Source organism: Scardinius erythrophthalmus (genome assembly GCF_964197995.2).
Source record: "Scardinius erythrophthalmus genome assembly, chromosome: 17".
In the NCBI taxonomy this organism is placed as follows: Eukaryota; Metazoa; Chordata; class Actinopteri; order Cypriniformes; family Leuciscidae; genus Scardinius; species Scardinius erythrophthalmus.
In genome coordinates this window covers 35,496,348-35,519,613 of record NC_138237.1, presented here as the reverse complement: position 1 = coordinate 35,519,613, position 23,266 = coordinate 35,496,348, and the positions used below count along the sequence as shown (strand labels likewise).

General features: G+C 39.5%; 1 protein-coding gene across 1 annotated transcript; it reads right to left on the bottom strand.

The window, feature by feature from the left end:
• Nucleotides 1-5,815: 5,815 nt before the first annotated feature.
• stc2b (stanniocalcin 2b) lies at nt 5,816-21,612 on the bottom strand (the record flags this gene model as incomplete). The annotated part of the gene is made up of 5 exons (XM_081391496.1): nt 5,816-6,281; nt 8,118-8,329; nt 8,491-8,633; nt 18,360-18,531; nt 21,526-21,612. The coding sequence occupies 5 exons, from the start codon at nt 21,610-21,612 to the stop codon at nt 5,906-5,908; spliced, it is 990 nt and encodes a 329-aa protein (XP_081247622.1). The 3' UTR covers nt 5,816-5,905.
• Nucleotides 21,613-23,266: the final 1,654 nt, after the last annotated feature.

Sequence of the window (23,266 nt, the reverse complement as noted above, 5' to 3'; positions counted from 1 at the left end):
TTCCTGTGGTCAATAAACATAAAATAGACACCACATCCTCATTTGTAGCGCATTTGGTTCAAAATTTGTAGCCAAAACCGTTTTTCGGACAGCAGCCATATTGAATTTAGGGTTATTGGGGGGTCCTGATATACCCAATCATAAATGTAAGTATTCCTATGGGTTTCCCATGGTCAAAGAAGGTAAAATAGACATCAAGTTTGTATTTGTATCTCATCTGGCTCAAAAGCTATAGCCGAAACCCTTTTAGGCGGCGGCCATATTGGATTTGGCCGCCATCTTGATCTCAGGGACCATTGGCTCGGGCGCCCTGGCTAAATCATTTCAGTATCCCCTCAGCTACATCTGTGCCAAATTTGGTGCTTGTAGATGCATTTGCGCGAACAATGGTGTGTAAGGCCCCATACTACAGCCCAAACTGCTTTTTTGGACAGCGGCCATATTGGAATTGGAGGATCAAGGGGTCCAGATATACTGGGTCATAAATATAAACATTCCTATGTGTTTCTCATGATCAATTAAGCTGAAAAACATATCAAGTTTGTATTTGTAACTCATGTGGTTCAAAAGTTAAAGCCGGAACCCTTTTCGGGCGGCGGCCATATTGGATTTGGCCGCCATCTTGGCCCCGAGGGTCGCTGGCTCCGGCGCCCTAGCTAAATCATTTCGGTATGACCTGAGCTACATCTGTGCCAAATTTGGCGCTTTTAGATGAATTTGCGCGAAATTACCCATTTATGTGCTTAAGGCCCCCAACTATTATTAGTATGGCTAAATATAGTCGAGTGTGATCAAAGGTCAGCAGCAAAGACATCGGTTAATAAAGTGAGATTAAATACTTAAACCCCTGGTTTCACAGACAAGTCTTAAGACTAGTCCAGACTAAACTGGATGTTTGCGCTGTCTTAACTGAAAGCACTGATATATCTTAAACTATGTCAGTGTCAAGTTTGTGCAAGTGAGATGAGTAAATACACACATTTAGTCTAGAACTACAATAAGCATCATGTTCACACAGCGTGCACACACACACACACACGACGCCTCTGAGCCTTTACTTCTGATTTCTCTCAACATGAGGACAGGAGAGATGGCAGTCAATAAATGTGAAAAAGTTACTTGCGTTACTTATTTGAAAAAGTAACTCCAATATTTTGATGTAATGCATTACTTTACTAGTCAATTGGAAAAATTAATCTGATCATTAATCATAATTTAAAATTATCAAATAAATGTAGCCTTGGTGAGCATAAGATACTTCTTCAAAAGCATTAAAAATCCTTATTATTCCAAACATTTTTATTTTGCTGTGATGCTGCAGTGTGTGTGTGTGTGTGTGTGTGTGTTGCACAAAACAAATGTCTCTCTTGCTCTAGGTTTCTGATGGTAGAAAGTTACCCAAGTGCCAGATGGTCATTTTGTTTTATTGCTTTATCTTCATAACTCATTCTGTCAGTGGCAGAGATGTTTTGAAGGCACTGAAGGCCAAAAAGTGATTATGAGGTTCATTTATTATGGGAAATTCTTTTTTTTTTTTTCTATGAATACATTTGATTACTTTGATACAGATCCCAAATTATTATAATTTTTTAATATTTGCTAAACAACATAACAGTAAAATAAAAATAAATAGCTCAAGCATGTGTATAAAATGACTTACCAGCACTCTATAGTGGCTGCAATAAAACAGACCTCAAAATAGCAATCCACAAGATTCACTTCATGCATAACTTTGGGGAAATTAATTTAAATTAAAAAAAGGAAATATCTACAAGATACACATTGAAACAGAGGGGAGTGAGTTTGCATTGACCAAGTTGCCTTATGAAAACATGGCGATACATTCTAACAAGTTTTATGCAATACATTAAACAGTTTATCAGTACAGGTGCGTGTTACAGAGATGAGGTAGGTCCAAAATATATGTTCTGCATATTATATCACATTTCAAAATGTTTGCGAATGTGACTAATCTATCCGAGAAGGCATAGGTTTTTATCACGTATGAAAAATGTCCATTCTGAATCCCGAGCAAGAAAAATATGAAATCTGATCTTGCGTATTAGATGCGTCACATTGCCTTGACAACAGCAAGACTGCAGTGGACACGTGTGTGTGTGTGTGTGTGTGTGTGTAAGAGCTTATATCTGTGTGTCTGTGCTCAAACGCAGATCCATGTCACCCCAAAATAAAACTATTAAATAAAAAGATGACGTGGAAAAGACTGTATTATTTCAAGTATTTAAAGCATGGCAGTGTTTGATAAACTGAAATTAATGCTAATTTGAATGTTGAAGATCCACATTTTAATGGTCCTAAACATAGCTTAATTTTAATTCCAAATACACTACCAATCAAAAGTTTGGGGTCGGTGATTTTATTTTAATGTTTATGAAAGGAGGGTGCATTTATTTGATGAAAACTATTGTGAAATATTACTACAATTTAAAATAACTTTTCTCTTTTAGTACATTTAAAAATGTCACCTATTCCTGTGATCAAAGCTGTATTTTCAGCATCATTACTCCAGTCTTCAGTGTCACATGATCCTTCAGAAATCATTCTGATATGATGATTTGATGCTCAAGAAACATTTCTGTAATTGTTAGATTTCTTAATATTCCTCCCCAATGGGAGTCTATGGCAGCCCTATGAACCGTAGTAGGAAAATCATAAAAATTGGCACACTTGTAGTGATGGTAATGAATAGTAATCTGACCAAATTTGAAGTATCTAGGACCAATTCTATAGCGCCACCATCAGTTAAACGGTTGAACTGTTGAACGCTTCGATCTAGAAAAATGAAACTTCGTTCACCTGATTCCTCTCATCATGCTGATCACATTCAACATCAGACATTAAGACTCCGCCTATTACGGTAGTGGCCATTTTGAAAAGTACAATATTCAATTTTTACGCTGCTACTCCAAAACTTGTCCAAATCTTAAAAAAAATTGGCTCAGACGATCTTTAGACTGAGCCGCACAGAAATGGCTGAACAGATTTTTTTATTCATCTTTGTTCAAAAGTTATGATGTTGTGAACTTAACGAAATTGGCTTAGAGGCTGTATCTCAGCCAAACTTTGATCTATCGAAAGGAAATGTTCATCGGAACCATGATCTGAGGGTCAGTGCCAAATTTGGGAACAGTGACACCTGCAGGTCATGAGATCTGGAAAATGGGTATTTTTGCACATGACTTTTTAACAGTTTCTCATTATTGTGAGTAGGGCTGCACGATATTGAAGAAACGTGCTATATATACGATAACTCATTAAATAATGTGATATTCGATACTGCTAAAAGTGTCTAAAATGAACTTAAATTATCTTTAAAATATATTTAAAATTAAATAACCTACATACTTGTTTCACATTCTTTTTGCTGAAGTGTTTTACTGTAGCGTAAGAAGTGTTATTTTAACATCAGTGTAAACCACGGGGTTCAGGTTAATCCTACATTAGGTTTATTTAACAACAGAAACTGAATAATCAAATGTAAAAATAAAACACTGCTTAGTTTTCTCTGTGTGAATTAAAGATATACTGATTCTTATGAAAGCTACAAAAGTCAATCAGACAAGAGCAGTGAGTGATTTTCTCTCTGTCTTTTGATCATGACCCTAATTATTGCAAGCCGTTGCGATATGCATATCACGATATATACATTTGCGATATTTTGATATATTGTGCAGCCCTAATTTTGAGCTTGATGTCTGTCTGTGGATTCCTTGTGTCATGTCGAACCCGTGGATACCTATTTTGCCAGGATCGGATGAACCATCGGTCCGCCATTTTAGATTTTTTTTATAAATTGACGTCTTTTAAACAATTTGACATATTGACATAAAATTTGGTAGAGTTAATTGACAGCATGTCCTGAAGGTACCTGATAAGTCTGAACACAGCGCCACCTAGTGTTCCAGAGATATACGTTGTTTTCAACATTGATAATAATAAATATTTATTGAGCAGCAAATCAGCATATTAGAGTGATTTATGGAGTAATGATGCTGAAAATTGTTTTTACTGTATTTTTGATTAAATAAATGCAGCCTTGCTGAGCAGAAGAGTTTTTTTTATATAGATATATTTAAAAAAGAATTACGTTTCCAAACTTTTGACAGCTACTGTAAACGTGCCCTTTCTGAATAAATGTACTTAAAAAAAAACTTTTTGAACAGTAATGTAATAAATAATTTTTCATTATTTTAAATGTTATGTTTTTAAATGAACATACGGAGCCCCTCACATGACATGCAGGGTAAAAATGTACATGTCGTGGCCACGAATTAACATTTAGTTACCAAGACTTACTAATACGTCAGCACGTTTACTAATTCATTCCCTTGTTTTAAGTTAATCATGCGTATAATAATTAGTTCCATCGTTTTATTAAATTGTGTCCACCGTTGTAATAATTTAGTCACTTGTTTTAGATAAATTAAAACAAATTAGTACAACGTGGACACAATTTACCAGATCAAGAGAACGAATTCTTAATTCGTGGCAACAATATGTGCGGGGCTCCAATATATATATATATATATAAATTATTCCTTTTTTTTTTATTTTGGGGTGACATGTGACCCAGACATGTTTCTGTGAGCTTCACCCAAACGGCCAGGCTTCAAAGCAGACACACACGGAGCTTATGGAATGATGTCATCACAAAAACACAAGGCCCGGTTTCTGTAATAATACTCTTCAGGACTGCAGGCTAAGCATTCTGGAGAGTCTGCCGTCTGAGGAATGCACTTAGTCCACAATCTACAAATGGTGAAACGCCTCTGAAATATTTGAGAGTCCTATCGAATACTGTACCAGTCCATGTTCTGATTGAAATACCCTGTGATCGCTGAATCACTGGAGACTGCAGCGGATCTGTCCTTGAGTGAGGCAGTGAGCAAGCCTTTCTCTGCACTACAGGGCAATCATTCACAATCATTACATTGTTCTGTTAAAAGTCCCTCACCGACGCTGCATGCATTCGAGAAAAAATACAGAAAAAACAGTAATATTATGAAATATTATTTACCCAATTATTACAATTTAAAATAGTTTTCTATTTTAATAAATATACAAATGTAGTTTATTTCTGTGATAAAAGCTGTATTTTCAGTATCATTACTCCAGTCTTCAGTGTCACATGATCCTTCAGAAATCATTCTAATATGATGATTTGCTGCTCAAGAAACATTTATTATTATCATCAATGTTTTTGTTGCCTAATATTTTTGAAGAAACTCTGGTATGCCTACCAATCAAAGATTTGTAAAGAAAGATTTTTTTTTTTAAATAAACACCTTAATTCAGTAGACGCATTAAATTGATCAAAAGTGACAGTAGAGAAATTTATAATTTTACTATTTGAAATAAATTATGCTCTTTTGAACTTGCTATTCATTGAAGAATCCTGAAAAAAATGTAGTATAGTTTCAAATCCATTTAACCAAAACCAAATCATCATATTAGAGTAGAGCAGTTTAACTGATGGTGGCGCTATAGAGTTGGTCCTAGATACTTCAAATTTGGTCAGATTACTATTCATTACCATCACTACAAGTGTGCCAATTTTCATGGTTTTCCTACTTACGGTTCATAGGGCTGCCATAGACTCCCATTGGGGAGGAATAATAAAAAATCTAACAATTACAGTAATGTTTCTTGAGCATCAAATCATCATAGCAGAATGATTTCTGAAGGATCATGTGACATTAAAGACTGGAGTAATGATGCTGAAAAAGTTCTATTTTAAAATATATTCAAATAGAAAACAGTTCTTTCACAATATTACTGTTTTTACTGTATTTTTGTGTGCATATGAGACTTCTTTCAAAAACATGAAATGAATTCTTCCAAACGTTTGACCTGTAGTGTGGGCTAAAGGCACGAGGTGTTCCCTTCACCTCCTCTTGGTGGCGTTCAGAGCCCTCTTCAGCTCTGTGTCCACCTCAGAGGCGTTGTCTTGAGGACCTGAGGACTGGCGTTCGTCTTCATCTCCTCCTGTGAGCGTCCAGACCGGTTCCCCATCAGGCTCGGGGAGGAGCAGGCTGGCAGGAGGGAGGGAGTTGCTGTTGGCTCCCGGTGGGGTGGTGATGTCTGGGACGGGGGCGAGTGTGGGACTGGCCTGGTTCTCCACCTTCCCAAGGGCACAGAGACTCAGACTCCCGCACAGAGCTCCCCAGTTCTGCTCGCACTGAGTTCGTATTCGCCGGCCGATGGCGACGCGCACCTCCTCGCCGCACCCCAGCAGGACGTTCACCAACTCCACGTGGGGCCTTTCGGTGGAGGAGAGAAGACAGTAAAACACTGTTACCCACGTCTGATGTTGAAGTAGGGGTGCGCGAAATGTAGTGACTATCATAATGTTTTAAAATTGTCGTAAAAAAGTCCTGCTGTGGTGAAAATCAAGTTTTTAATGTTGTTTATGTGTCTATGTGGTGTTTTTAATATGCTTTAAGACAAACCATGTGTAAATTCATGAGTCGACAGCATTGCTGAGTATTTTCTCCTTAAAACTGCAGTGAAACAAAGACAGTCTCAAAAACACGCTTTGAAATCGCTGGTGTTTCTGACGTCACAAACGAGCTTGTAACCAATCAGATCAACGTGTGATCGTCAACGAGTGGATCTCTGAGCTGAGTGAGTGAGTGGAGGCGGGGCTCATTTGCATATATTCAAAGAACCGCATATAAATGAGGCAAGGGTGTAGAGTTACATTCAAGCTATTTTAAGGCATGAAGAATTTTTTTTTTCATGGAAATTTTTTTTACAATATGTCATTTTGGCGATCAAAGATGAGTTTTTAAGAGATAAAATGATTGACTACAGGGGAACTTTAAACAATTAGCTGGCATTATCAAGTTCACTGAATCAGCCATTTGAATGAATTGGTTGAATGAATGAATCAAGTCGGCATGAAACGGAAGTTGTGATTTTTTCTTATTGTGACATACATCTGAGTGAAGCGGCTACTAGAACAATAAGAAATGTAGGAAAGAGAATAAATTGGATGGCTGTGGTTTGCTATTGGTTGATCACATGTGAGTGACAGGTTTCCCCGCCCTCGTCATCAGAGAAGAGAAGAGATGTCGCTGCAAGTTATTTTGATAAATCATTTATAGATTTCATGGTGACTTAAAAATATAATTTCGTTTTTAATATGAAATAAATACAATATTATCTCATTTATACAATTGTAATTTCAGTGTAAATACATCTAAATGCTACTTTAAATGCAGCTTCTCTTCCACTTCTGCATTGCAGAATGGATTTACTTGCTAGTGAATTTATTTGATTGGCAACAGCATATAGTGTCTTATTAATCTAATTGAATGTATTGATTAAATGTAAGAATTTGACAAAGATGATGCATACCTCTAATAAAGTTAGAAAACAATGTCCTTATGTTTCAGTGACCAGTTCTTAAAATAACTTTTTTTTTCTTAGTGTGAAGAACATTTTAAAACTTTAAAGAACCCTTTGTGGAATGGAAAAGTTCCATGGGTGTTAAAGGTTTCTTCATGGAACCATCGATGCCAATAAATAACCTTTATTTTTAAGCAGGCAAAAATGCCCCAGGAAATCAATTTAAGGTGCCAAATATGCTGTGAACTAACAGCACATAGAATATGAAAGACCTAAACCAGTAAAGACACCAGCACAAAAACATACTCAGCAAAATATTTATTGTTATCAACAAAGTACCAGAAAATCTTATCTTTTTATGTCAACAGCCGCGTTTCCACCGCAGGAACTTTCCCCAGGAACTCGGTGTGTTTCCACTGCAGGAACCAGTGTCTAAATTAAGTTCTGGGTAAAGATTTCCCCCTCAGAAAGTCTTTCAGAGGTGTATATGACAAAAAATATGACCGATGACGAGGTTCAGGCTTTATTAAGCTTAAATTCAGAGGATGAAACCCAGCAGGAACATGAAAAGTAGCGAGCACTCCTATGTCACCAGACTTTTTGCCTAATCTTCACGGGACTTTAGACTGTGCTAGAAATGCAGACAGCAACAGGTCTCTGGGGAAAAAAATCCTGGGACAAATGGTTCCGGGTAATTTAGGTGGAAACGCGGCTATTATTGCACAACCCTGTATTGAAGAACTCACCCTTTAGGAAACAGGTCCTTGAAATGGATCATCTCCACCATGACGTTGACGTTCTCCGTCACGGCCGAGCAGAGGTTGTGTTTGACGTAACACTCGCGCTGCAGCTGGAACACCATCTCTTTCACGGCCATACACTTGCGGCTGACGCAGCTGAACCTGTGGCGCAGTCCGTGGGCCATACACTTCAGCGCGTCTTTGATGAACGACTTTCCCTGCGGTGATGCATAAGTCCTTCATCAACCCGGAGCCGTTAATGCAGTTAATGACAAAATGCTGACCAAGATGATTAGTAATGAGGTGCTGTAGGTTTTTTTAGCATTACTGTGTGTACATACCGCATATTGGGATTTGAGTGAATGAGTCAGGATCATACCTGGGAGTCAAATTTGCCTGCGTTGTGGAGGAATGTCATGCAGATGTCATGTAGTCCGCGGATCTCGCAGGAGTTGTTGTTAAAGCACTCGAACATCCCGCAGCCCACATCGCCTGCGTTCAGCAGACACTGCTGAATCTCCGCTGGACAACGTTTGAGGGACAGAGAACATCACGGTTTTTAGAGTTACACATTACTCCTGCCATAGTAGCTCATTACATTTACAGTAAATAAAAAATTTCTGCCATTTCTGTCCCCATGTACAAACATGCATGAGAATGAACTCTAAGATACATTTTATTATTAGGCAAAGTGTCCTGCACATTAATCTAACTGCAAATGTAAAATATATTATTTAAAACATTAAAAAAATGACCTAAAACACTGAAAAATAGCATTTGTCACCTGTCCTCACTCTCTAACACTACATTTTAAAATGAAATGTTTTTCCTTTTGCATTGTTGTGTACCTCCATATCCCATGCTTTAAACCCTTTTCCGTTTTGTTTTTAGAAATCTATAATATTTTAGATAAAATACACATTTTAGTTGTGTCTTCAGGTTTTTCAGTTTTCACTCATCCCTGTTACCACACATTCCCCCCTTTGAAAAAGTGGGAGAATTCCACAGGACACATTTTCAACAGGATATTGCATCATCTGGATTTTCTGAAGGCCATTTGAAGACCTAAAGTGTACAGAAGACCTGTATATTTGATGATATTGTAACTGCGACTGGGAAGGTCAATCTTAATGTTCTGTCCTGTTACTTAAATTATTTCTTACATGTTTGTTCATTTCAAAAATACTAATTTATGGTAGTCCACTCGAATTTGCTCAGTGTCCTCATTCACATGTACGCCATGAGGGTATATTAAATGTACTTGATAATTCTATCCGAAAAACTCAGTCCTGTTACTTTCAGTCCTGTTACCCATATAAAAAGTAACAGGGCTGGGTAACTGTAAAAGGAGTGAGTAGTGTCCTGTGGTGTATTGATTTATTAATGTGATTATTAGACTATATCCACATAAATCCAAATAAATTTAAAAACATCTTTTTCTCTGTTTTAGCCTTACATTGACATCGAAACAAAGTTTTTGTCCAGCTAAAACTGGGCTTTGTAAAGACTCTCTCCCAAGTGGATACATTTGAAAATGCTGTTTTCACGAGTTTGTGTGCCCATATAATCTTAGCATAAGTGGTAAACAGGTTTGGCTTGCTGTCTGCTATAGAGGGGCTCAGAGAGGTTATTCTACCAATTGCCCTCCTATTACAAAGGCAAAAACATACAAAAAAAGGAGAAGGGTTGGCGGAAAGATGCTAAAAGAACTAACAACTGGAAGTGGCTGATTTTTATACCTTGGTATTAATTAGAAGATTAGATGGGCGTCCTCCTCCTGAAATTACGTTTTATAACTTCACTTCATGAGTTTTGTGAGTTATTCCTGTGTGTATGGTTAAACCTAGTTCTTGTCGTGATATTGATCTTTCTAGCTCTAGAGTAGCCTTTTGCTTTTTTCCATCCAGTCTTGTTCTAGTTAGTTTTAGTCTTTTGTTTTTTCTCTTTCGATCTTATTTCTACTCTAGATTATCATCTCCAGTATCTAGTTCCCTGTCAGTTTGTTCTAGGGATGGGGAAATGAAGCCTCATGAATCACTGAGGCTTCCCCCTGACTGTTCCGGGAAAAGATTCAAAGGCTCGAGAGTGTTGAGAACAGCACCATCTGGTGCTTATTTAAAATAAAGCAGCCAGAAGCCTGTGTTGAAGCCTGAAGCTCTGGCAGATGAAGCAACCACAACACACTCCATAGTTTCAATGTTATGTGTACAAATAAAAGCCTTACATGTTTGTTTGATTTGTTCATTAAATAAATTAATTTTCTCTCCTCACAAACCCATCAACCAGACTGAGCCAACAATGACTCGTTAAATAAGATCTGGGGTTCGAGCCTTCTGACACCCAAAGCAAAACGCGCACGTGATTGGACAGAAAGTGAGGCTTCATTTGTCGTCGATCACGTGACTAGTAAACCAATACAAACCCAGATACGGGGCTTCACTAGAAATTGTGTCGCATGTGCGATACGCACATCGAAACTTCAGTGTCATACGTAACATCACTAGTTTGTTCTTTTGTTTTATTTTTTGATTGCAAGTTTCAGTCATTTTATTCCTAGTTTTCTTTTGTTTTGCTTCACGTCATTGTTCTGTTTCAGAATGTTGTTGTTCTATTTAATTACTCTCGTGCCTTGCCTGTTTATCTTGTCTTGTTCATTGTGAGTCTTGTCTTTGCCCTGCATCCTGAGATTTCCTGGCCACTGACCCTCACTGCCTAGCAGCTAGACTGTGGGAGCAGACTGATACTCAAGTGTCAAGCCTCTGGTTCTGGGAGCCTCTGCCTGGCAGCAAGACTGGTGCTACATCGGTCTTCCTCACCATCGTCCCACCTGGTGCTGCCTCTTCCTCTACAGTCCTCAAGCTCGTGGTCACCCCAGGACTGGTCTCAGTGGTCATCCTCCCTGCCTGTCATTGTGTTGTCTGCCCTGCCCTACTGTTTGAACTGTTTCACGCCTCACTCTCCTTGTTGTGCCTTATCTACAGTCTGGTTAATAAAACATCACTGCTCATTCTGAGCCTGGGTCCTCTCTCTAACTCTTGCAGAACCTGACACAGAGAGGTTATTGTACTCAAGCTACGACTGCTTGCCAAAAACATGACTGTAAAAATCAGACAGCAAGCGTTACTGGATAGAAAAGCTTATTGCTATCTAAGGAATCAGCATGTATAATTATTTCAACAGTCTGGAAGACCCCACAACAATTGGAGAAAGAAGAAATGGAAGACGACACCGCATCGGCAGTATCAAGTTAAGCAGGGCACTACATTGGCCGTATCAAATTGGGCGGGCACTGGTTGGATTGGGTTTCGTGGGGCAGCTATCTTGAGAAGATTGTAACCAGATTAAAAAGAAGCGAGAGTTGGATGGTCTTTTGTTTGAGGCTGAGGTTGGAACAAATGAAAGGGGGTCTGAGGACCAACGACCCAGTAATTTAATTGGATAATCAGGCAGATCTTTTTGGGTTGCGGTGGTAGCTGCTCCAATGCCTAGTGACTGAAAGATTGTTTTTGTCAATGAAAAGGGGGTTGAGCAGGGAGGAATTCTGAATCTTCCAGTGTGCAAGAATGAAGAGATTGATATGGCTGGATGGGGGTCGGTAGATTGAAAATATGGATGGGAACATTAATTAAACAGTTTTGCTACGTTTGATGAGAAAACGGATGGTGTCATTATCCCGTACTTGGAGGTCGGAGAAGGTTAGGTGGATGGGTGGGTTGAGATCAATGGTTAAAGGTTGCCGGGAATCAGGGAAAGTGGGGTTGTTTTTTTGTATTCCTTTGATTAGGAGTTAATCTGGGGGTTTGTTATAGAGGGACATGGATAGCCGTCGATAAATTTAAAGAAAATCTGAATGCCGCTAAAATAGTCTTTGATGGTACTGGATTGGATGGACTTAACTTGGTTGAGATTTGTGATAAATGAAGAAATTGAAAGGAGGGAAAAGTTGGGAAAAGGCTGGTTGTAGGAGGAATGGAATTGTTTAAAAGCTCCCCATGCTGCTCAGTGTTCTAGGTGAGACGGCGTGGAATACTGAGTCCAGAGATAAGGTGGGGAGTAGTTTAAGTGGGTGAGTTATAGGAATATCAAGTCTGAATATGGAGATATTGGGGTTGGGTCCGGGTCCACTTCCGGGGCTAATGCTCTGAATTTTTTTAATAGAAAACGAGACGCAGGTGCGTCAGCAGTTTGGTTTTGGTGACCTGGAATATGAATGACTTTTAAGATTAACTGTTTACAGGTGGATAACCAGGTGAGGTGTCTTAAGAGGGGCATGATTTCAGGGGAATTTGAACAGCCTTTGTTTAACAGTGAACAGTTGCCAGATTATCACAGTGAAATTCTGTTTTTAAAAGACCATTTATGACCCCGCAAAAAGGTAGCTATTTCGATCGGATATAACTTAAAGGGTCATGAAACCCTAAACCAATTTTTCTGAGATTTTAACAGAGGTAGGTGTGTTGAACACCACAGAAGACAATGTTATAATCTGTAAAATTTAATAATAGGATATAAATGGTTAAATTTGAGTTTGTATCGGCTATTTTCGTCTTCCGGGTTTGAAATCTTCATCGAGTCCACGTCACAGGATGTGACGTTTTTCTGTACGGATCGTCCGGTGATGACTCATTGTTCTCTCATAATTATTAATGAGGCTGAGCCTTCATATCCAATGAGAAGACACTTCACTGAATTAATCATGATACCACGTGGATCTTTCCAAAGACAGACATGTCAAACTGTGATATCGCGTAGTAGATGAGAGAGGCAATGATGGGACGCGCGTTTGTTTCATGGTGCAAAAGTTCCAGTGCATCTTTCCCCGCGATGCTGCCAGGGCTGGACTCTGACTGCGGGCGGTTGGTTGGCCATCAACCACGGGCACATCTAAACTATGTGTGTGTAGCAACCATTCAACTGGAGAATGGTGGACTTCAGCCTTGTACACCAATGCAGGTTTCGTCTTGCTAGTGATGCGGTCCCGAGGACTTTTCTATCGCTTCAGAGGTGTGTGTGTGTGTGTGTGTTTGTGTCTAAATGTAACCCTGACCGTTTTTACTTGCCTTTTGTTAAATAATCACTCGTTATTAAAATGTAGATATTTCGATAATACATCAACGCATGCTTAGTTTGTGCAAATTTATGTCACATTCATTGTCCATCTTTAGTGGGTTTAGGGGGCGCGTAGTCTAACGTTAGGCTATTTACGGAACGTTTTTTTTTTTTTTTTTTTTTAAGCGGAAAATTTATTATTTTCAAATATATGCATTTATAGTGTTAGTGTATATAAACAAATATATATTTTATAATTGCCGATATGCATGTACATGTATATATTTTAAATAGAATGATTACTGTAGTAGGCTAATATGTGTAGCAGGGCATTCAGTTACTTTTTAAGGACAAAAATAAGGTGTCAGTGTATTTCATTAGACTTTAACTTTGCCAGCTATAAAAAATCTAGCATTTCCTCACGTTTTACCACTGACAGTGACGGTCGATATGCATTGGCCACTGGCTTTGACCACACCAACTCCCCCTCCCTTCTTCTCACAGCCACCACGCCCATTTAAGTAGCATTTTTCAAAAAGATTTTGAGCTAGACTTGAGCTGAAAGAGGGGGGTTTCATGACCCTTTAAAAAGAGCTGAGGATGCGGCACACTGATTTGACATAGAGAGCTAAGGAGGCCATGTTGAAGCGAACCAATGACTCTTGTAATAACCTCCGAAGCCTACGGAGGGAGCATTGTCTGTAAGCAGAGGGAGATCACTAGGATGAGATTGGATGTCATCGTAAAAGAAGGTCAGGCTATTTCACTGATTTAGAAACATGATCGATAGATTCAGATCCGCGAGGCAAGAATGGTTATAGAGATATGATATTGTCTGGTGCCAGAATGGAAGATGCAAGAGACAGCAAGTGGGAGATGAAAGGACGTCATTGGGGTACAATACGCATGGTATAGTTTAAACGGCCTAGCTGGGATAGCAAATCATATTTGCTGCACTGAGGTGCTTCGAGCAGATTGGAGGAGATAATGATTATCTATTTTGTCTTTGGGAAGGGAAGCTTGGAATTTAACGGTCAATTCCAAGGAACTCTAGGGATGTGGTAGGGCCAGATGTTTTCTCTGGGGACAGTGGAACTCCTAATTCAGAAAAACTTCCTGAATGGTAGAAAGAGGAATGGCTGGAGGATAATGACTTGAGGTAATGGCGAGAAGGTCATCCAGAAGATGAACCAAGTAAGGGACAGCGTAGTTGGTTTGCAAGATCCAGCAGAGCACTTCTGACACTGCAACCAAAAGTTAAGCATTCTTCAAAGTAGAATTTCCCCTTCCAGCAAATGCCAAAAATCTGTATGTATGGGCATGACTTTGAATGCTGAAGTAACGTCTACTTGTGCTAACCAGGCTCCGAAACCAGCATTTTTAATTAGATGGATGGCTTGGTCTATGTTATGGTAGCACAAGGAGAATTCATCTAGCGGGATGAGACTATTTATGCTTGGATGAGTGCTGTTGTGGGGAGCAGAAAGATCGATGATCAATAGTTTTTTCCCAGAAAATTTTCTTGTAGCTACACCGATGGGGCTTATACGGAATATACGGAAAGGTGGGGAGTCAAAGGGGGATCGATCATGAATCCGGACTAGATATCAAGGTGTTGACTGCTTTGGGTTTGTCTATTGAAGACTGTAGATTTTTGCAAATAAGGCTAGTAGTAGGTAAGCTTTCCAGACCTGGATTAATACCTTTCTTAAGACCTGTAAGTAGATATTCTGTAAAGTTTTGGTTGGGGTGATTTGCAAATTTGTGCGCTAAAGAGGACAAGACAATGATAGAAGACAGATACTTTCTCAATTGTTTTATTGGAGTTGCTAAAGAGCAATAAGACAGGGCATACAGAGCAAGCATGAGCTCCACCACAGAAATTACATACATGTAGATATTTACAGCATTAGTGCCTGGATTAGTGCCCGGATTGCTCGGATTGCTTTAACTTTCTTTCCAGTGCAAAACAATAATACATAAAAAAACAGCTAATAAAGAAAATATAAAATATTGCACTCAAATACTGCATTCAAGCAATACAACACCGTAGTATATTTTTGTGCTCTTTTCTTTTTCGCCGGCTGCTCGGAGGTAGTCATTTTTACATTTCCCGCTGTTGTCACTTGTCGTCATCGTTGCTACGATACGTGACTCACAATGCCTGATTAATGATTAAAAGGGCATTCTCTGATGATGTTCCAAGATGTTTAAAAACGCTACGCTGATCATAGACAAACGGAGAGAAATTAGTATCTACCGCATCGTCTGTTTTTTTTTTCTTATCATAGCCTAAATGTCTTCGTTCATAGACTGACTTAGAAGCTGTGTCTGTCATGGATTTGCACTGAAATGATTCTCAAATATACGGAACAAAGTGCGTTCCGTATCAGTTCAATACGGAACAAGACTTTTATGTGTCAAATACGGGACGATTCCGTATTATACGGAACGGTTGGCAACCCTCCATACATGGAATGGCGTTTGAGTGCGACCTGCACTGTAAGAAAAAATATCCACAGAAAAACTGAAGTTTACGCGCATTTCCTGTAACCACACAAGAGCACAATAAAAATACACGTAAAACGCCTGTGAAAAATCAGTACAGAAAATTCTGTCATATTAAAGGGTTAGTTCACCCAAAAATGAAAATTCTGTCAGTAATTACTCACCCTCATGTTGTTCCAACCGCGTAAGACCTTCGTTCATCTTCGGAACACAAATTTAGATATTTTTGATGAAATCTGAGCTATGTCTCACTCCTCCATAGGCTGCTATGTGACCGAAAATTGCTGGCCCAGAAAAGTCATTAAAGAGATCATTAATATAGTCCAAGTGACTCCAGTGGCTCAATCTTAAGTATATCAAGCGACGAGAATACTTTTTGTGCGCAAAAACAAACAAAAATAACGACTTTATTCCACTTTTCATTTCCTTCTCTCTGGGCCTCTAGTTGGTTCGCGTAGTCTTTTTGCGCAGCGCGTCTGTGTTACACGTCACCACGTAGGCTCACTATTGGCCGACGCCGGTCATGTGTGTGATGCGTGATGACGTGCAACACAGACGCGGCCCAGAGAGAAGGAAATGAAAAGTGGAATAAAGTCGTTATTTTTGTTTGTTTTTGCGCACAAAAAGTATTCTCGTCGCTTGATATACTTAAGATTGAGCCACTGGAGTCACTTGGACTATATTAACGATCTCTTTAATAACTTTTCTGGGCCAGCAAGTTTCGGTCACATAGCAGCCTATGGAGGAGTGAGACATAGCTCTGATTTCATCAAAAATATCTTAATTTGTGTTCCGAAGATGAACGAAGGTCTTACGCGGTTGGAACAACACGAGGGTGAGTAATTACTGACATAATTTTCATTTTTGGGTGAACTAACCCTTTAACATTGCCCAATTCCTATTTGTACAAGTTTTTCTTTGAGTGTGGAAGTACCAGTGAGTGGTGGGATATTTTGCTAATAAAATAATTGTGCCAGAAGGTATGACGTGAGAACGTTATGTCTGGTCTCTTTGTATCATCTCAGTGAGCTTTTATTACATTTTATGCATGCACAGTAAGGTGATTTAAAAGAATAGTTGACCCAAAAATTCTAATTATCCCATAATTTACTCAGCCTCAAGCCATCCTAGGTGTATATGACGCCCACAATCAAAGTTAAGTTATATTAAATCCTGGCTCTTCCCAGCTTTGTAATGGTATTGAATAGTGCCCGAGTTTTTAAAGCTTCAAAAAGCGCATCCATCCATCATTAAACTAAATCCATACGAATCCAGTGGGTTAATAAAGGCCTTCTGAAGCGAAGCGATGGGTTTTTGTATAAAAAAAATATCCTTATTTAAAACTTTATAAACTATAATCACTGGCTTCCGGCAACAGCCGTATCGTTCATGAGATAATCGAGGGTGACCTCTGACCCAGGAGACTTTTTACTGTTTTTTCACCATAAATTATAAGATAATTCATAGTTTTTACTTGCAAAGAAAATACAAATAATAATAATAATTTGGCAGTATGTAACAGTAAAATTTCATATAATGTGATTTTAAACATTTAGTGTTTTTCACTGTGTATATATATATATGATAAGGTTTTTACTGTAGCATTTTATTTTTTACAGTATTTTTCTGTAATTTATTTTAAGTGTAAATGATGTTACAATTTTTATATAGGCTATATTGTTTTTTAAAAAAAATAAAAAAATATTTAATTCAACAACTATGCCACAATGGGTGACGAGGACATTTTCTGAAAGATTGCGATTGAGAATATTCAAAATAAATTAAATAATCATACTGTTCCATGTCCGTTATGTTTGCCGCATAAGTCTTTGTTTGTGACACTTGTCCCTATGTGGACTTTGGTAAGGTTCGAAATGGAGTGTTCTAAATGTATGTTCACCATGTGTAAATTGTCATTGAAGCTTTATGGCAGTAAATATGTTTTATAACAATTGAAAAAAAATTCTAAAAATTAAAAAAACAATTCTAGAAACCATGCCACAATTGCAATAAAATAATAATGATGTAGCCCACCCTATATATAGACTATATATATATATATATATAATATTTAAAAAGGTACTATACCTACCTGTTTTTACTACCACAACAAAAAGCCAGATCAAACGTTTCAGGGCCGTTTTATTATATGTACAACATACATTTGAATGAAACGTTACAGAAACAGAAAATACAACCATGCCGCATTAAAACATTTTGAATGTTATTTATCTACTTTTAGACACCATTAGTGGAAAACCTGTGTCATGTTGGCCTATTATATAAGAAAAAACAGAAGCAGAACTATGGTATGCCGGTTATTCAAATTGCATATAACCAGTCAGAAATATAAGAAGACAACACTAAAGTGTTATATTCCTAAAGATATAGAGGCGCCACTCGAGGTGACGTGCTAATAACGTCATAACAACGTTTCCGCAACGGTGTGAAATTGCATATTTATTACATTGAAAAAACCTTATGCCATATTAAGAAGGCTACATGGGATAAAAACGTATTAGGAAAAAAAAAAACCTTTTTAATCCAGTTGTGGTATGACATAATCTCTGGAGATAAGTTGTTTGATACAACATAAAAGTTTGATAGGGCTTTAAGACCAAGAGTTCAAACAACCACGCGCATATATGAGCTGTCGTTGGTTTTCTGTGCATGCACTGCGCAAAAGCTTACCTGTGTTCTGCAGAGAGAGTCTTCTCTTCTGGATGTTCACTGATCTCTCTTGTGAGGTGTCATGAGCACTGCTGGAATCAGTCGCGTGTGTTTGCCGCACCGCCAAAAGCAATATAAACACTCCTATAGTCGGTGGCACACGCATGTCTCGCGAGGATGATGAGGACGCTGTCTAAAACTGCGAATATCTTCAGATCACTGTGGCATTACCATGGAGAACGAAGCCCATGCGGTGGAGGGAGCAGAGCCGACGCGAAGTGAGGATCGGGGGTGTGTGGATGCTGACTATATTTCCTCTAACTAATGTCAGTTTGGATGAAGGAGGTGAGCAGGTGCTGACCAATCACAGACACCGGCTAGAGGTCCATTCGAAGTTCATACATACACACCGTATAGGGGAAACCGGGGCTAGTTGTCACAGGCTGTTATAGTTGTATTTCACTAGTTATAAGGTTTGAGTCAAAAGCCCGATTATATTTGTACAATTACATTTTGAATTATATAAAAAAATAAAATAAAAAAGCACCTAAGATAAAATTTTATTAATGTGATGTAGTTAGAAATAGTTTTTCTTAGGGATGCACCGAATATTCGGCCACCGAAAATTTTCGGCCGAAAATGGCCCAAAAGTGCATTTTCGGTTTTCGGCCGAAAGACTTTTATCACCGAAACAATACGGCCGAAATGTTGTGATGACGCAAACAGCAGACACCGCGACCTGCACGTGCTTGTCTGAAGCAACATTACATCTGCGGGGTGGACGTATTTAAATATAATATCTAAGAGTGACCCACGGACAGCGATTTTCAAAACACAGACATCCCAAGTCTTCCGGAAGTTCCGGGAGTCTCCCGCGTATTGATACCGGCTCCCTAATGCCCGCAAATTAGTTTAAATCTCCCGGAATCGCGAGCGAGCATGAGCGCGCATACGTAGCGCGCGCGGCAGAGAGAGGGAGCGAGAGACCTTTGCGTGTGTGTGCAGAGCAGCCGTCATTTCTCAGAGGTTTACCTGAGCTGTTTATGGTTTTTGCAACTCACGTCCATGAGCATATAACTGCTGATATTATTTTGGGCTATGGCAGTATTGACCTAAATGCACTTTGTTTTTATGAGAGAACATTTCATTTTTAAACCTTTCTCCAGGCCAGTAGGCTTTTACATTATTATTTAATGTACACATGAGTGGGGTCAAGTTAAACATTTAATTTTATACTTTGCAAATGCTAAATAAATATTTGCATAAAATTTTAATGGATTTATTCTTTGAAACTTTAATATTAATTTATGCAATTGCAATGCCTTGATTTTAGTAAACTTAGTACACAGTCATAGCCATAAATGCAATGGTACTAACAATAATTGGCATAATTTCTTTCGGTGTTTCGGTTTTCGGCCTTGGTTTCCTCTTTTTCGGTTTTCGGTTTCGGCCAAGAATTTTCATTTCGGTGCATCCCTAGTTTTTCTTGTATGTTAAGTCGGGGCATGTTGTCACATGATCCATAGGCTATATGTTGTAATTTTATACTACACTACACTATACTATACTATACTATACTATACTATACTATACTATACTATAATTAATTAAATGCAAATTCTGCTGACCAAACCATTGCTTTTGCGGCTTTACTGTTTTGATTATTTGTGCTGTGGTAATTGTTTGTGCTGTTGTTTGTGCAGTTGTAATTGTTTGAGCTATTGTAATTGTTTTGTGTTTCCCTTTTTTAGTGTTAAAATTTTCCTGAAAAGCTATTGAATAGTCTATAACATGGGTTTTCAAACTGGGGTCCGGGGACCTTAAGGGGGCTAGGGGTCCGTGAAAATGTTCAACAAAAAAAGTAAAACATTTAATTATGCAAATGAGTTAGTAAAACCACATTTTTATTATTATGATTATTATTATTAATATTAATAATAATAATACATTTACAGAATTTGACAATTCCATTTTATTCTGTTTTCTAAATACTGGTCTGTAATAATTACATTAATTGACAGTTACTTTTTTTTTTGTGGTTGTCTTCAGGTTTGTACATCTTAGTGTGTAGAAAAAAAGTATACAGATATGTTACTATATTTTCCAGATAATATTGTACACACTTACAATTTGTTACTGTATATGGGTCTTTAAACATTCTTATATTATTATCATTACTACAGTATATTATTAGTTTTTAAAGGGGTCCCATGCAAAGGGAACATCATATTTAGGTGTCGTGGCATCAAAATTTTTGAAAACCCAATGATCTATAATACATTTTCTAGGCAAGGAATCAAAAGAATGAAAACTAGCCTCGGTCTCCACTAATGCCAGGGTTATGGTAAGAATTAATTTAGTTTTGGTTCCGTTTTCATTGTTCCCATTCACTGTTTTCCTGAGTTCTTGTTGCTAGTTTGTATGCATGGTTTCTGATTGAGTTACGCACCTGTTTCTTGTTACATTAATCATCCCTTTGCAGACATCCCAAGTCTCCCGGAAGCTCCGGGAGTCTCCCGCATATTGATAGCGGCTCCCTGATGCCCGCAAATCAGTTAAAATCTTCCGGAAGCAAGAGCGCGCAAGCGTTGCGCGCACACGGCAAAGAGACGAGGGAGCGAGAGACCTTGCGTGTGTGTGCTAGTGTGGGATTTTCCTCGGGATTTTATCTCTACTCTCGAACCGAATTAATCAGAACCCCCCCTCGCTGGAGATTTGTCGAACCGAATTAATCAGGAGATTTCGTGACTCCCGGAAATGACTTTGTGCAGGTTGGGATGTCTGCCTTTGTGTATTTAAGCCTTCAGTTCTTTCTGTTCATTTTAGGGTGTCATCTTTTGTTTGCAACCGGAAAGGTTTGTCTAGTTAAATTAAGACTAAAATGTTACTTTGTATCTTCTGTGTTGTGCATTTTGGAAAGCCATACCATCGCTTTGACAGAACACCGAACCTCAAGAAAGGATTATAATATGGATATACCTGCAGTGCGCCTGCTCTTCTTGAACAGGGGGGTCGCTCCCTCGAGGATCACACAAGAGATTGTCTTGATCTGGCATGCCTCAACCACTATCTCTGCCGCTCGTCGTTATGCGTCTTCTTCAACAGTCAATGGCACGCCTGCACGTGGAAGGTCCTCAAAGGAGCTTCGCCGAATATGTGGAGTTGGTGCTGGTGACTCGCAATTCACCATCTGCCTCATGGAGGACAACACCAGCCCTACTCCGAAACCAGAGCCCAGCCAGATGTCAGCCAATGCACCATCGCCTAAGCCCATCGCAAGCACACCTGAAATTACTTAGCCATTTTCGTTCCGGAGCATGGTCTCAATACAGTTAATTGATGGATTGAAAAAAATATCATTCCCCAAGGTCTCCCATCTCCGCTGGTTCCGCCCAGCTACAAGTCTCCTTTGTCGCTGATGGTTTCGTCTAGTTCCAAGTCTCCTTCGTCAAAGATGTTCTCTCCCAGCCTCCCTCTCCTGCCTCCTCTGCCAAAGCCATCAAGTCGTCTCTCGGCCCGAACTCCGCTGGCTCTTTTCAATCCCTTAGCTCTTACTTTGGTGGCTCAACTGCAGTCCAAATTCAAAATATCAGGATCGTTGTCCCCCCCGCCCCCTCCTCCTCAGACTCGACGCTCACGCGGGTTTCCAGTTTGAGGACACACAACGCAATTGGCAATGGAAGGCGAGGAGATACACACACTGTAAGCTGATGAGATGATTGATCTCCGTTTTAATATGCTCTCGTTCATAGAGATTTTTAGATGGAAACTGAGGCTAGGTTGTGTGGAATCTGCAATCTCTGACCCAGTTTGTTTGCTTGTTTCCAAGGATGCAATACGCTGTGTTTACTGGCATCCTGGGTGTCGAAATACTATTGGGTGAACTGGCAGTGGGTGGAGTCACACAGATCAAAACAAAAACCAACTGACAACATGGAACATGTAAAAGTAAAATAGCTGTAGAAGTGTTTTTCAGAGAAACGAGTATGTAACTTAGCTTGTTTCCTAAATATCTGCAAACATTTTATTGGTATTTTTAATGCTTTAGTAGAGTAAAAAAGAGACATACAGCACCTTTAAGGGTCCGTCCGGACCATCGGTGAAGGCTCCACCCTGGCTCCTCCCTCCGTCGAGTTCTCTTACGAGAGTACTCTCGTGTTGCGTAAGTTTAGCTTACGCTACGGGAAAACTCCTTTTCTCGAGAATACTGAAGCAAAAAATTATCCTTTAATTTTTAGAATGTAAAACGCATTTGCTGCAGCAGGCAGACATAGGCGAGACAGCTCGCGCGCATATTGGCTGCTCTGCGGCAACTGCTGCAACCTATCAGTGCATCTTGGCATGACTCCAGCGCCAATGGGAAGCCTTTCCGCGCTGCGTCATAGCCCGCCAAAACAGGGTGTGGCTTCGCCTATAAAACCCCCCTGCACAGGTTGCACAAGTGATTTCGTCTCCTTCAGCGAAGAACTTCGCTGGATCTAGAGAGAGAAGCAACGCCGTCGAACAGCATCTCAGCAGGACGAGCTCGAGTCAAGGACCCGGCTGGATATTCGCCACCTTCGCTCATCATACCTGCTGCGCTATCCGGCGCTCATATCCTTTTTCTATACTTCACCGTGTGTGTTCGCCGCTGCGACACGCACGTTTTTTCTCTAAAAGAGCTAGGCATTTTTCAATGCCCATCATGTCCTGCGGCTCGTGCCGAGCCGTTCTCAGCGACGGGGACCGCCACAAGCTGTGCGCTTCCTGCCTGGGAAAGGACCATGCGGATCACGCGCTCGCCGAAGGAGGCTGCCGTGAATGCGAGCCTCTTTCTCTGAATCTCCCGTCTCTTTTCTCGACGGCCAACGCCCCGCTGTCGTGGCGCCCGACGAGATGGAGCGGGACATCGTGGAGGACGACAGCTGCTCGATTCTGGCGTCCGAGAG